Here is a 12,849-nt window from a genome sequence, read left to right on the forward strand (position 1 = left end):
TGTATGAATGTACGCTTCCTCCACAGGCTGGATAACATTTCAGCAAAACGTTAATGTTACTGCTAAACACTCTTATTGAATAAGGAACTTCATTTAAAGGGAAATTCTGCCACATTAATCATCTTCACCAAACCAGTGTCTACATATGTGAAAACAGCGTGTTTCTATAATCTGTGGTTAGAAAGATAAGGTCCTAAAAAAATGCTTGTCTGTGACATCACAGGGTAGGATTAAAAGTAAAAAAAACATTGATTTTCAAAACCTGCAGTGAGTTTCTAGCCCAAGGGAGGGTATTTTCTTGCTCCCCACGTCACCGCGAATCTCAGTGTTTGAAAATCAGTGTTTATAAATGTGCTTTGATAATGTCATCAGGTAGAAGTTAACGTTAGATATTTTCCTACAAAACGTACAAATGCGCCGTTTTCACATATGTCGACACTGGTATTGTGCTGGAGATAATGAAAATTAGGTTGATAAGTGGTGCCCTTTAAGGATTTTACTGAATAAGGAACTTCATTTGAGGCCAATTTCATGCTCTAGCCACCGTTCGGTGTTTACAGCCATCTTGACTTCAACAACCCGACCAGGTGACACGTCCCAGAATGCAATGTTTTGTTCAAACGCCTTTTCCCTCACTTTAGAGCACAACTCAGTCATTGAATTACTGCAAAAATAGTGAGGCCTTTGTATGCCTGTTACAAACTCCTCCAAAATAGTTGAGTTTGTGGCTAGCAAGTTAGCCTTGCGTCAAGCAACCTGGGTTACCCCCACTGTTTGCTACACTGGTGTCAGAAGTGGGATGCATGTATAAACTACCAGTGATGTTGAGATGTGTCCGCTTCCACAGATCCTGTTTCTTCTTTATTATTTTCCATTATTTTTAATCACATTTTTTATATCGGCCCCAATTACTATACATTACAACCGCAAATTCTCTTTACATCCAAAGTAAATACATTTTCTTATTTAGTAGGCCGTGAAATGATAGATGTAATCCCTAAAAACAATTCTCGTGTCTTCATTGTTGGTACAAAAGTGGAACTGCTTTCATCACTTCTGGAACGAGTTGTTGAAGAGGGACATGGATCTTGAAAAGATTAGGAAACATGAAACACAAGATGTTAGTGGTCCTGATTTGACCTGTGATGATTACTTTAATTACAATGACCACATGAATGACAACCTACTACCTACTTTGAACCTAATTATTGTCCCAGAAGCGCCGCTTCACATATGAAAGCACTCCACAGATGTAGCTGTAGACTGAAGACACTGGCCACTGAAAAGAGAATAATGACTTTTGTTTAACAGCTCGATTATGACAGACACCATCATTAAATTTGACTTCTATTTTTCTTTTTTTAAAGTGTCGCCCCGAAGAGGCACATGATTGACGATGTCTAGTTTTATCATTGATTTGATAAACCATTATAATGCTCTGAATCACAGCTAGAATGCCAGGATGTCCGGTCTGTAAAAAGAGATGAAGAAGTATAAAGTACATCAAATACAGAGAGATGCTGTACTCACAATGATGATTCATTGATACAAAACCCCAATAACAATCTGTGTGACAGCTACAGAGTTCAGTAACACAGTCTAAATTGTGAATGTACTTCCCCGCCTGTTACCCTGCTCAGGGATACTGATCCATTCTTCAGCTCCAATCTATAGAAAACACTCATTACAAATACTAATATTTGATTCATCTACAACTATTTATTTTCTCTTACACTATCAGACCCTGTGTAATAAAATACTTTGGTTAACTATATGTTTTTGCATTTTGAGCTATTTAAAGAGAGTGGCCCTCCCTGAACCTTGAATTAGGGTTAGCTACCTTTGGCTGTATGTTCAGCCTCTTCAGAATAGTCCTGACTGCTGCATCATTACGAGGACAGTCCAGTAGTCCTCCCTGGCTCTCATGGAACAGACAGTCCACTGTGATTATTACATCACTTCTGGTCACTAGTCTGCTGCTGTCAGGTACAGTGAAGTCTGGGCTGAAGGTGTGATGCAGCACTACCAGAATGACATCTTTACCAGCTGTCAAGAGAATGAGGGAATACGTCAAAATAAACCAATAAGCATCTCAAATAAAGAATTTAGTAATATAATTTATGTTGTTGGTACATTTTGAGTAAATCTGGTGTGGAAAGAGAATATCTGGTACAGAAGGAAATAACATTGCTTGGGAAGTTATATTTGGGATGAGTTACTGTACTTGGAATCTGTTGCAGTGCTGCTTCAATATCACTCCCAAGACAGGAGACGATGGGACAGAAAGCCATGATGACATCACTCTCCACTGGAGACTTGACTTCCGTAAAACATCTTGTGGTGTTGAGTTGTCTCATAAACTGAATATGAGAACTCAAAGTACTGCCAGTCTCAACTGTGAAGTATTTCATCTTGTGTGCCACTTAGACAAGAGAGAGAAATCAAAAAGGTTATTTATGAAAGTATTAATGTTGGTGTTAATTGGAACAATGAATATTTGGATCATAGTTCAGCCATCTATAAGAGTGTTTTAGGTTTAACCATGTATTTTATAATGTACCCCAAATATCAAAATCTTAAATTATACAAAAGACCCCTGTTGAAAATTACCTCTGCGTTCCAATATGGATCTATAGAAAGTGAATGAACAGACAAATGGTTTATTAGTCTAGATAGATACATTCAGGATAATAAAACTACAACCAGTATACAAACTATTAAGATAACCTATCTTTCTCTATGGTCCAAACTGGGTACAGCAGCGTGAAGCTATTTCACATTCTAAACATTAACTTTTTGCTGTAATCTTTAACAATATCTGGCACTAGAGTACTTTGCCACCTCACTCCTTCCACTGGACCACATGATTTCTTGGAATTAGAAAGGGAAAGCAATGTGTTAGTGTAAAAGTACTTACTGCCTCTGTCTATTCTACATTCATAGAATTACACGTCTAAAAAATGTTCCACTAAAATCTACACTACCAGTTTCCACTTAACCGTGTCTACTGTTTTATTCCTGTTGTAGACATAGAATATTAAATGATCACAAAACCTATCATGACACCCACCCAACTGTAAATGATAGTTATGGTGTTCATGTTGAACATGAATTGTCAATGAAAGGAAATGAGGAAAGTAGACTTACCCTGCAGCTATGGGATTATTTTCTGTTCCCTGTATTGCAGCTATGGGATAATTTTCTGTTCCCTGTATTGCAGCTATGGGATAATTGTCTGTTGACTGTATTGCAGTTGTGGTTTGAAGTGATCTGTTCCAATAGCTAAACTAAGAGAAAGTGAAACTAAACAGCATGATAAACCAGGGGTTATACTAGTTACCACAGCCACAAAGTCAAAATAGGTTATATTGTAAAATTCATGAAAACTAAAATTAACTTTTGGTCTTAATTTAAGGTTAGGCATAAGGTCAGCAGTGTGGTTAAGATTCGGGTAAAGGTTAGGTTTAAAATGATAAATAATAAAAATAGGCGGGGTCTATGACTTTGTGGATGTGGTAACTAGTGACGACCGATAGGAAGAGGAGGAGGCTATTTTATCAGAAAGTCACTTTGGCAATCTATAGTTCAAACAACAAAGCCATCTACCCCGCCACTTATTTGGTAAACAGCTGAGTGATGGGGCTGTAAAAATGTAACTACCCTTACATTCATAGACAGAGCTGTGGATGCAAGGAACGACAGACCATTCATAACATCAACATGATAGTTTTAGCCAGGTTGAGGCTATACAGTGCTAGTTTACGTTTACACATTTAAAAACAACGGAGTAAAAAAAGCATATATTTTGGGTTCTGATGCGGTACGGCAGTTGAATTAAGCTGATAGTGCAATTATAAATTATAGTCTTTTGAATTCATTACATATAACCATTGATTCTTAAGTCCAAAAAGGAATGTACCAAACACAGATTGCCCTTTTAATAGAAGGTAAAGTACGTCATAGTAGTTAGACCAAGCAAGATTAAAATGTGTTTGCTTACTTAAATTGCTTAAAATCTGTCCTCTAGTCCCCTTCACCTGCACTGATTGTAAAAGACTGGACAGATGAAAACAATGTGGTGTACGGTAATTTTTTGTCCATCAGATAACTCAATGGCTGTCTGCACTCCTGGCTCTCGCGGTAGAATGTCTTTAGGCTGAAATGTAGAATTATTTCAACCACAGATCGTGATTCATATTATTGTCCTATCATTTAGGTTGAATGGTATTGGGGATTTATTATTCTCCTAAATTGATGGGATGACTAACTTAGAAAGAATGCAGTCTTGACTGGGCTAAGGCTGTGACACCTGGCAAGGCTGTGATTGATGTGAAGAGCTGTTTTAGGGGTTAAAATAAGATAAGGATTGTGTCTTCAAATGCTAGACTATAATAGTTATTTGTGACCTGTGAGCCTTCCTCTGACATAGGAATGATGTCTAAGGGAGCTGGCTCTTCTCACTATGATAGGTTGTTATGATAATCTTGTGCCTGGCTGAAGTGTGTAACAAATGGCGCTGAGGAGATGAGAGCAACCCCTGAATCAACGGATTGGCTTAGAAAGTTTAAACCACGCTCAAGTCTTTACTCTAATTGGCCAGCAGAGAAGTGGGAAAATCCCTCTGTCAGAGTATTTGGGTATTATTTCTGGAACAATGTGTGAGTTCTCTGGAGTGTCCTGCGAGACATCACAGAGAGCCCGTATATACGAAACATCATATTTACCATTGAAGGTTTTTGCATTAATTAAAATAACTAGTATACCTTAGAAGTCGTGTTGACCTCTTTTGTTCCTGATACCAGATTTGAATTGACGCGACTTTGACAATTGGTGACCCCGACGCGGTCTGGTAGAAGGGACTTCGCTGGATACTGTCCGGCCCATTTGGTCAACTCTTTAATCGAACCGTGTGTTTCACAAACTGCCCGGGCTTCTATAAAGGTAAGCAGATACCTGTTGTTAAATAACCAAAGATCTGCAAATTGGCTTTATCCAAATTAATTTTGTGAAACACCTGTCTGATGTAAGTGAACTAAATTATGAAATTATTATGAGTAGATAAGCACAATATTGTGACATGCAAACCTTTGCTAAATGTGATGTTTAAAAAAACCATGGTACCAGAGAGTGTTGATTCTACCGGCAAGGTCCGCTAAGATACGGCTAGGTTCAGGAGACAATACTGACATCTACCGGCAAGGTCCGTAATTGCGACATACGGCTAAGGTTCGGAAGATATAGGGAATAATTGGCTTAAGTAATTGCTATCGACAAGGTTCGTAACTACGACAGTACGACTAGGTTCGAAGAAATACACCGGCAAGGTCCGTAACTACGAGGATACGGCTAAGGTTCGGGAAATTTTAGATAATACTGGTGACTGGCAAGGTCCGTAACTAAGGGTTGCGGCTAGGTTCAGCACAGTGTTTTGAATAAAATAGACGCGGCTGTAATACTGGTGACTGGCAAGGTCCGTAACTAAGGGTTGCGGCTAGGTTCAGCACAGTGTTTTGAATAAAATAGAAGAGGCTGTGTGCCCAAATAGATTGTGTGTGGAACATGGGTGTAATTGATGACTGTGTGACATATTTGACTGTATGATAGGATTATGACTGTGTATTGTGAGTGAGGGCGATAGCTGTGCACTATTTTTGCTGGGTGATAACTGTATACTACGCTTAACTGTGTACCATTTTTGGCTGTGAATACAAATAATATTTTAAAACAGTAAATAATGAGAATTACAAATAGGAAATAAGGTTTAAATTGTGCAAACGTTAACAAAATACACCCATAGGAGGTACTATAAAAAGTTAAACAGTGCGAGTGTTGTCGTATGCATGAAAGTGTGAATGATAAACCTGTATACCTTGATAGAAAACAAATTGGGAATCATAAGACGTCTGTGGCTGTCCAAACTGTATAATTTGGGAATAACTGTTGGATTTATGGTTGCTTAAACCATATAACCCGTTAAAAACAATTGGGAACATAAAGCTAAAGTGATGAATTGTGTGACTGAACTAAAACGTTTGAACTGATACATTTGAAATATAACGTTTGGTGTTTGAAATAGCATAATACTGCTTTTGAATAGTTGTGTCGAAACAATTCGGTTTAGTATTTGATTTGAGGTTTGATGTTTGACATAGAATAATACTGGTTTTAGGTGCTTGGTTTGGGCTATTTGGTTTATTATTTGATTTAACGTTTGATGTTTGACCGTGCAAAATACTGGTTAAACAATTAGACCGAAAATAATTCGGTTTATAAACGTGCACCAACTTTAACTAATTAGGTGGGAATTATTTGATTTAAATAAATGGACTGGAATACTTTGAGTAACGGCGGAATATTGGAGGCGCGCTGGGACGAGAAGCAGCTCCTCACAGCTCCTCAAAAAAGGTAGAGTTGCGAGGAGGGGGCTGGAGAGAGCGAAAGTGTGGCTTTTGGAGCCATGAAAAGACTGGGAGATGGCTGGGAACGCATGTGGGTTTCTGACGAGAAATGTTCTAAACTTGCTCACCCGACCGTCGTGGGTGAGAAAGTAGAGAATGTTTACATTTGCATTTTTGTAATTTGGCAGACGCTCTTGTCTAGAGCGATTTATGGGAGCAATTGGGGTTGAGTGCCTTGCTCGAGGGCACATCGGCAGATTTTTCGCCTGGTCAGCTCGGGGATTGTAACCGGCGACCTCTCGGTTGTTGGCACGGCGCTATTGGTCACTAAACTGCCAGCCGCCCCATATGAGTTTAAGATTGTGGCGTTGTTGGATAATGTGATGGTGGAATAAACTAAGTAAATGTTGTTTTAGACGTAACGTATAATATAGTACAAAACAAATAGAGGGTTAAATTGAACTAATTATCATGGTAGAGCTAACGTAGTACAGTGAGGGAACTTCATTTTGTGTCAGAGGGTAAAATGAGAAACAATCTGCATTTATGAGTGTAAATTCCACGGCTGATGTGTTGATTGAATGGGTACGATGGAGTATTTGGTTTGGTAATGTTGAATGGACTATTTGTAGCGAGCGTGTTTAGGGGTTAAATAGAAAAACTAACTTATTCAATAGGGAATCAAAGAGAGAGAGTTTTTTGCTGAGGTGAAAGCTACTGCGATTTTCATTTGGTGACGTCACTTGCTCTATGAACTGGGAGTGGTTACTTTGAGAGCATCGCAGATGGTGTGAAGTGACTGGCGATATCCCTGGTTCGAACACAGGTAGGGACAGTAGACAAAGCTTTCGCAGTGGGGCTATATACCTAGATTACTATGTGGATTGTGAAAGGTTGAATTAGATAGCTTAAATAGAAGTATTCTAGAAAAGTCTATGAAAATATGTTATAAGGTTACCATGCGCTCTCCCCGAAGGAGCAAGGGGAGGATGAGAGACAGTATAGATCAGATGGTAGGAATGTCATTAAGCGTATGCTGACCAACGATAGCAAGTATTTGTTTTATTAATTAGGGCCTAATCAGAAGAGAACAGTTAAATAAATTGAATAGCGAACTGAAATGGGTTAGCGGGAAAATACAGAATAATTGGACGATTTTAAAAAACGATAATATATTTTGGTTAGGATGCAAGTATGCATTGGCTGTTGTGCTGGGGAATGGCGCCAGCCTGTGGTGGGTTATGGATTTGTTACATAAACTTATATTTTGGACTGGGGTGATAGAATAGGCTACAATTGTAGCATAATCAGAAAGAAGACACAATTTAATGTGAAATAGTTATTACAAGTATTATTGATAGTTATTACAGTTATTATCATTGATCCAGTAATGATATAAGGATAGTAGAGGAAGGCAGGGGATTTAATCTCATTTAGGGAAGTTATATTAGAAAGAAAATACCATTAAATGAGGGAACATTTGATGTAACCATGATTGTATTGGCTAAAAACTCAAATATGACATTTACAGGGAGGACAGGAACAATAGAAGGGAAGACAGGTTTTCCTAGGGGGTTGAATAAATAATTGATAAATGGATCATTTCAGATGAGATCACATGTAGCAGAGTTAGGGTAATCAATTAAATAATCATTGTATACTCTAGGAATTTTGAGTGGTTTAATGGATTAGTTAGGAGGAATTAGAATGATACAAACAATTATTGATGGGTTAAGACTGGGAATATCTATCATGTTTTGTGTGTACTACCATCTTTAGATTATAACTAGGAGTAAGAGATTAGCTCATCTCAGTTAGGCGGTATTTAAGTCATAAAAGTGAGCTATCAAATTGAGTGAGGCCTGGCTATTTGTGATTGTTGTTTTTTCAAATTGGGTTAAAATGGGTTCACAGCGACAGAGGCTGTACAGAGAAAGGTGGAGCCCCCATGTTGCCCTAGTGAAAGAACATTCAGAGGAATGGTTATCACTAGGTAAATGGATAAAACAGGGGAAAAACATTACTGGCTGGCAGAATACACCAAATGGGGATCAGTATGGCCACTCCACTGGGAGATATATCCGGGTATTTGCTACCCGGATAAAGCACTAAATAAACTTCAGTTAGTGCTAAATACGGCTGCTAGAATCCTGACTAGAACCAAGAAATTTGATCATATTACTCCAGTGCTAGCTTCCCTACACTGGCTTCCTGTTAAGGCAAGGGCTGATTTCAAGGTTTTACTGTTAACCTATAAAGCGTTACATGGGCTTGCTCCTACCTATCTTTCCCGAGTTGGTCCTGCCGTACATACCAATACGTACGCTACGGTCACAAGACGCAGGCCTCCTAATTGTCCCTAGAATTTCTAAGCAAACAGCGGGAGGCAGGGGCTTTCTCCTATAGATCTCCATTTTTATGGAACAGTCTGCCTACCCATGTGAGAGACGCAGACTCGGTCTCAACCTTTAAGTCTTTACTGAAGACTTATCTCTTCAGTAGGTCATATGATTGAGTGTAGTCTGGCCCAGGAGTGTGAAGGTGAAACGGAAAGGCTGGAGCAAGCGAACAGCCCTTGCTGTCTCTGCCGGGCCGGTTCCCCTCTCCACTGGGGTTCTCTGCCTCTAACCCTGTTGCAGGGGCTGAGTCACTGGCTTGCTGGTGCTCTTTCATGCCGTCCCTGGGAGGGGTGCGTCACTTGAGTGGGTTGAGTTACTGACGTGATCTTCCTGTCTGGGTTGGCGCCCCCCTTGGTTTGTGCTGTGGTGGAGACCTCTGTGGGCTATACTCGGCCTTGTCTCAGGATTGTAAGTTGGTGGTTGGGGATATCCCTCTAGTGGTGCGGGGGCTGTGCTTTGGCGGAGTGGGTGGGGTTATATCCTTCCTGTTTGGCCCTGTCCGGGGTTTCTTCGGATGGGGCCACAGTGTCTCCGGACCGCTCCTGTCTCAGCCTCCAGTATTTATGCTGCAGTAGTTTATGTGTCGGGGGCTGGGGTTAGTTGGTTATACCTGGAGTACTTCTCCTGTCTTATCCAGTGTCCTGTGTGAATTTAAGTATGCTCTCTCTAATTCTCTCGTTCTCTCTTTCTCTCTGAGAACCTGAGCCCTAGGACCATACGTCAGGACTACCGGGCATGATGACACCTTGCTGTCCCCAGTCCGCCTGGCCTTGCTGCTATTCCAGTTTCAACTGTTCTGCCTGCGGCTACGAAACCCCCTACCTGTCCCAGACCTGCTGTTTTCAACTCTAAATGATCGGCTATGAAAAGCCAACTGAGAGACCTGAGCCCTAGGACCATACGTCGGGACTACCGGCCGTGGTGACTCCTTGCTGTCCCCAGTCCGCCTGGCCTTGCTGCTATTCCAGTTTAAACTGTTCTGCCTGCGGTTATGGAACCCCTACCTATCCCAGACCTGCTGTTTTAAACTCTAATGATCGGCTATGAAAAGCCAACTGAGATTTATTCCTGATTATTATTTGACCATGCTTGTCACTTATGAACATTTTTGAACATCTTGGCATGGTTCTGTTATAATCTCCACCCGGCACAGCCAGAAGAGGACTGGCCACCCCTCATAGCCTGGTTCCTCTCTAGGTTTCTTCCTAGGTTTTGGCCTTTCTAGGGAGTTTTTCCTAGCCACCGTGCTTCTACACCTGCATTACTAGCTGTTTGGGGTTTTAGGCTGGGTTTCTGTACAGCACTTCGAGATATTAGCTGATGTAAGAAGGGCTATATAAAATAAAATTGATTGATTGATTGAAATTGGAGAGCAAAAACCCAGCCCAGTGTTCATCTGGAGATAAGTTTTAACGGATGACAGGAAGAGATTTTCTTAACTCAGGAACAGGAGGCTGAGTTAGAAGCAATTCCGTTCAAATTATGGTCACAAGGACAACAGATGTAGGACTAATAAAGGGGGTAGCTCCAGTACAAGTGATTCCTCGATTCGATAATAGACCATACCAAAAGCAATATACTATGAAACCAGAAGCAATAAAAGGGATAACACCTACATTTGAGCATTTACTTAAGGGAGGGGTGATAATTCCTGGAAATGTGGTACAATGCAACTCTCCAATATTTCCTGTTAGAAAGGAGGCACCTAGCGCCGACTGGAGGATGGTCATGGACTTGCAGGGGGTTAATAGAAATATCATTGCTGAAATACATTGCTGAACCAATTGAAACCAGAGAACTCCTATTTTACAGTGATAGATTTAGCTAATGCTTTCTTTAGTATCCAAGTTCATCCGGATAGTTAGGGGTGGTTTGGCTTTACTTTTCAGGGAAGGAAATGGACTTAGGCTAGGATCCCTCAAGGCTACTTGGAAAGTCTTACAATCTTAGCCCAGTCTATAACTAAGAATTTGGGAAAGTTTGAACCTAGGGAAGGAAGCAAATGTTAGTTTATATAGATGATATTCTATTGGCTGATCCCACTCAGGAGGGATGTAAGAGGGATACAATCCAATTGTTAACCTTCCTGGCAGAACAGGGACACAAAGTGAGCAAAAAGAAACTTCAACTTTGGTAGAGTGAGGTCATTTACCTAGGACACACTATAACACAGGAGGGGCGAATGTTAAATTCATCCAGGAAAACTGCTATATTTGAAGCGCCAAAACCGTTAAAACAAAAAACAAATGATGAGCTTTTTGTTAATGATAAAGTGCTGTAAAGTTTGCATACTCCATTATGTACTGCATACGGGTAAATTAAGTGATCTTATCTATGGGAAGGCAATGGCAGCCCATGGTAAAATCATTTGGAACTCTAAGGAGGCATACATACATCAGGGATGTTATCCAAATGGTAGAGAGTAACGAGGGATATGACATTGGTAGTGATTTAAAGATGATGAGGTTTTTTGGTGGGCTATTAGATATAACTGGGTTAATCATGAACATAAATATTTTTATTCTTTGTTGCTAGACAGAAGACTTAGGTGACCTAAGAAATAGACTTGTCATGTCCAACAATTAGTCTTCAGGTCAAGCCCGGGAGAGCCTGGGTAGAACAGAGTTTGAACTAAACATGAGTGTTTTTACAAGATAAGAGATTGAATGATTGGATTACTAATTGATTCTGAACTGGATGAAAGTTGAATTTAGCTGCCATAAAAGACAAAGGAAGTGGGAGGAGCAATAAAGAAGCAAAAGATAATCTAAAAAATTAAAGGCATGGCAATTGGATGATAAATTACATAAGGAGGGTTTAGAAAGGTGGTAATATTGACACATGGGAAAATCATGTGTCAAAAAAGGGGGAGTGATAGGATTAAATAATAGTGATAGGATTAAATAATAATGATAGGATTAAATAAAAATAAAAAAACAACAATAGAAATTGAGAGCTCAACATGTATGTGTGAAGATAGTTTATTAACCACACCCGTATGTCAGAGGTTCTGTGCCCCACAGGTGAACTAAAGGAGAAGGTGACCCACTCTATCACACCAGGAGACTGGGTGTGGAACCAGTCCCTAAAAGAAGAAAAACTGGAAGCAGGCCTGTTGGGAAGGGCCCTATCAAGTCCTATTAGATCCATCTGGGTGTATGTCACACACTGCAAAAAGGTAAACCCAGTTACACCTGATGAACAAACACAGAGTTAGGAGAAAGATCCGATCACCATTAGGGCTCGGGGGTTGGCTCCTTAACGAAGATTCCCTTACCCTGTCTGATCATCCCTGTGTGAGTTTGGTAGAAGGTGAAGTAATGGGTTGGCGTCTGACATGTTCTCAGGGCAAGGGGTGGGGATTCACAGGTCTCCTGACGGTAGGTAGCTGTCTGATTGTGGGGGCCATATTCCTAACACACTCAAACCCTTCTGATCAGCCAAAAGTAGTAGTTAACCTAAAACAAGTTGATAAAATAATACATGAGCACAGTCTATGAAGGCATAGGAGACAGCTAGACGTAGGGAAAGGGGAAGATTAGGGACTTTAGGGGAGGACATCACTGTATGTGTGTCGCCGTGTACATCCTGGGACTATGTAGTTGCTTATATCGAGAGCGTGGGGGATATGTAAATCTCCATACACAGTTTGGGGACAGGTGTAGTGTTGTGAGGGTAGGGAATTACCAGAAATGGCAGTGCGACCCATAGAAGGGTAGGTACTATCTGAAAGTCTGAAGTACGCAAAAACAGGTTACAGACCTGACAAGTGAGATATCCTCTTCAACTGGGGCACCCTATAGAGTAAACCTCTCTGAGGGAGGTAGTGAGACAGTGCCACCTATAGACCTGAAGAAAGTAGGACAGGTGGAGACGGGGTGTAGGAATCTTGACCGGTGGTTGGAATGGATTTAGTATACGGCAAGAACTATGTCTAAAGAGGACTGTTATGCCTGTGGGACAGCCAAACCGAGGTTAACAACTACTCCGTTCCCCTTGACAGGCTTTGACTCTCTGTCAGGTTTATCCTCCATACAAGCCACCTGGGAATG

At 40.5% G+C, this 12,849-nt stretch overlaps 1 protein-coding gene across 1 annotated transcript; it reads right to left on the bottom strand.

Annotated features, from left to right (window-relative positions):
• Positions 1-1,201: 1,201 nt before the first annotated feature.
• LOC123487709 lies at positions 1,202-3,273 on the bottom strand. Its single transcript, XM_045218808.1, has 6 exons — positions 3,148-3,273; positions 2,611-2,630; positions 2,225-2,422; positions 1,841-2,046; positions 1,621-1,668; positions 1,202-1,471 (listed from the first exon to the last, which is right to left on the bottom strand). Exons 3-6 carry the CDS (start codon positions 2,409-2,411, stop codon positions 1,202-1,204), a joined length of 711 nt encoding a protein of 236 aa, XP_045074743.1. The 5' UTR covers positions 2,412-2,422; positions 2,611-2,630; positions 3,148-3,273.
• Between the last annotated feature and the right edge of the window lie 9,576 nt (positions 3,274-12,849).

The sequence above is a fragment of the Coregonus clupeaformis genome, unplaced genomic scaffold, assembly GCF_020615455.1.
Source record: "Coregonus clupeaformis isolate EN_2021a unplaced genomic scaffold, ASM2061545v1 scaf1815, whole genome shotgun sequence".
In the NCBI taxonomy this organism is placed as follows: domain Eukaryota; kingdom Metazoa; phylum Chordata; class Actinopteri; order Salmoniformes; family Salmonidae; genus Coregonus; species Coregonus clupeaformis.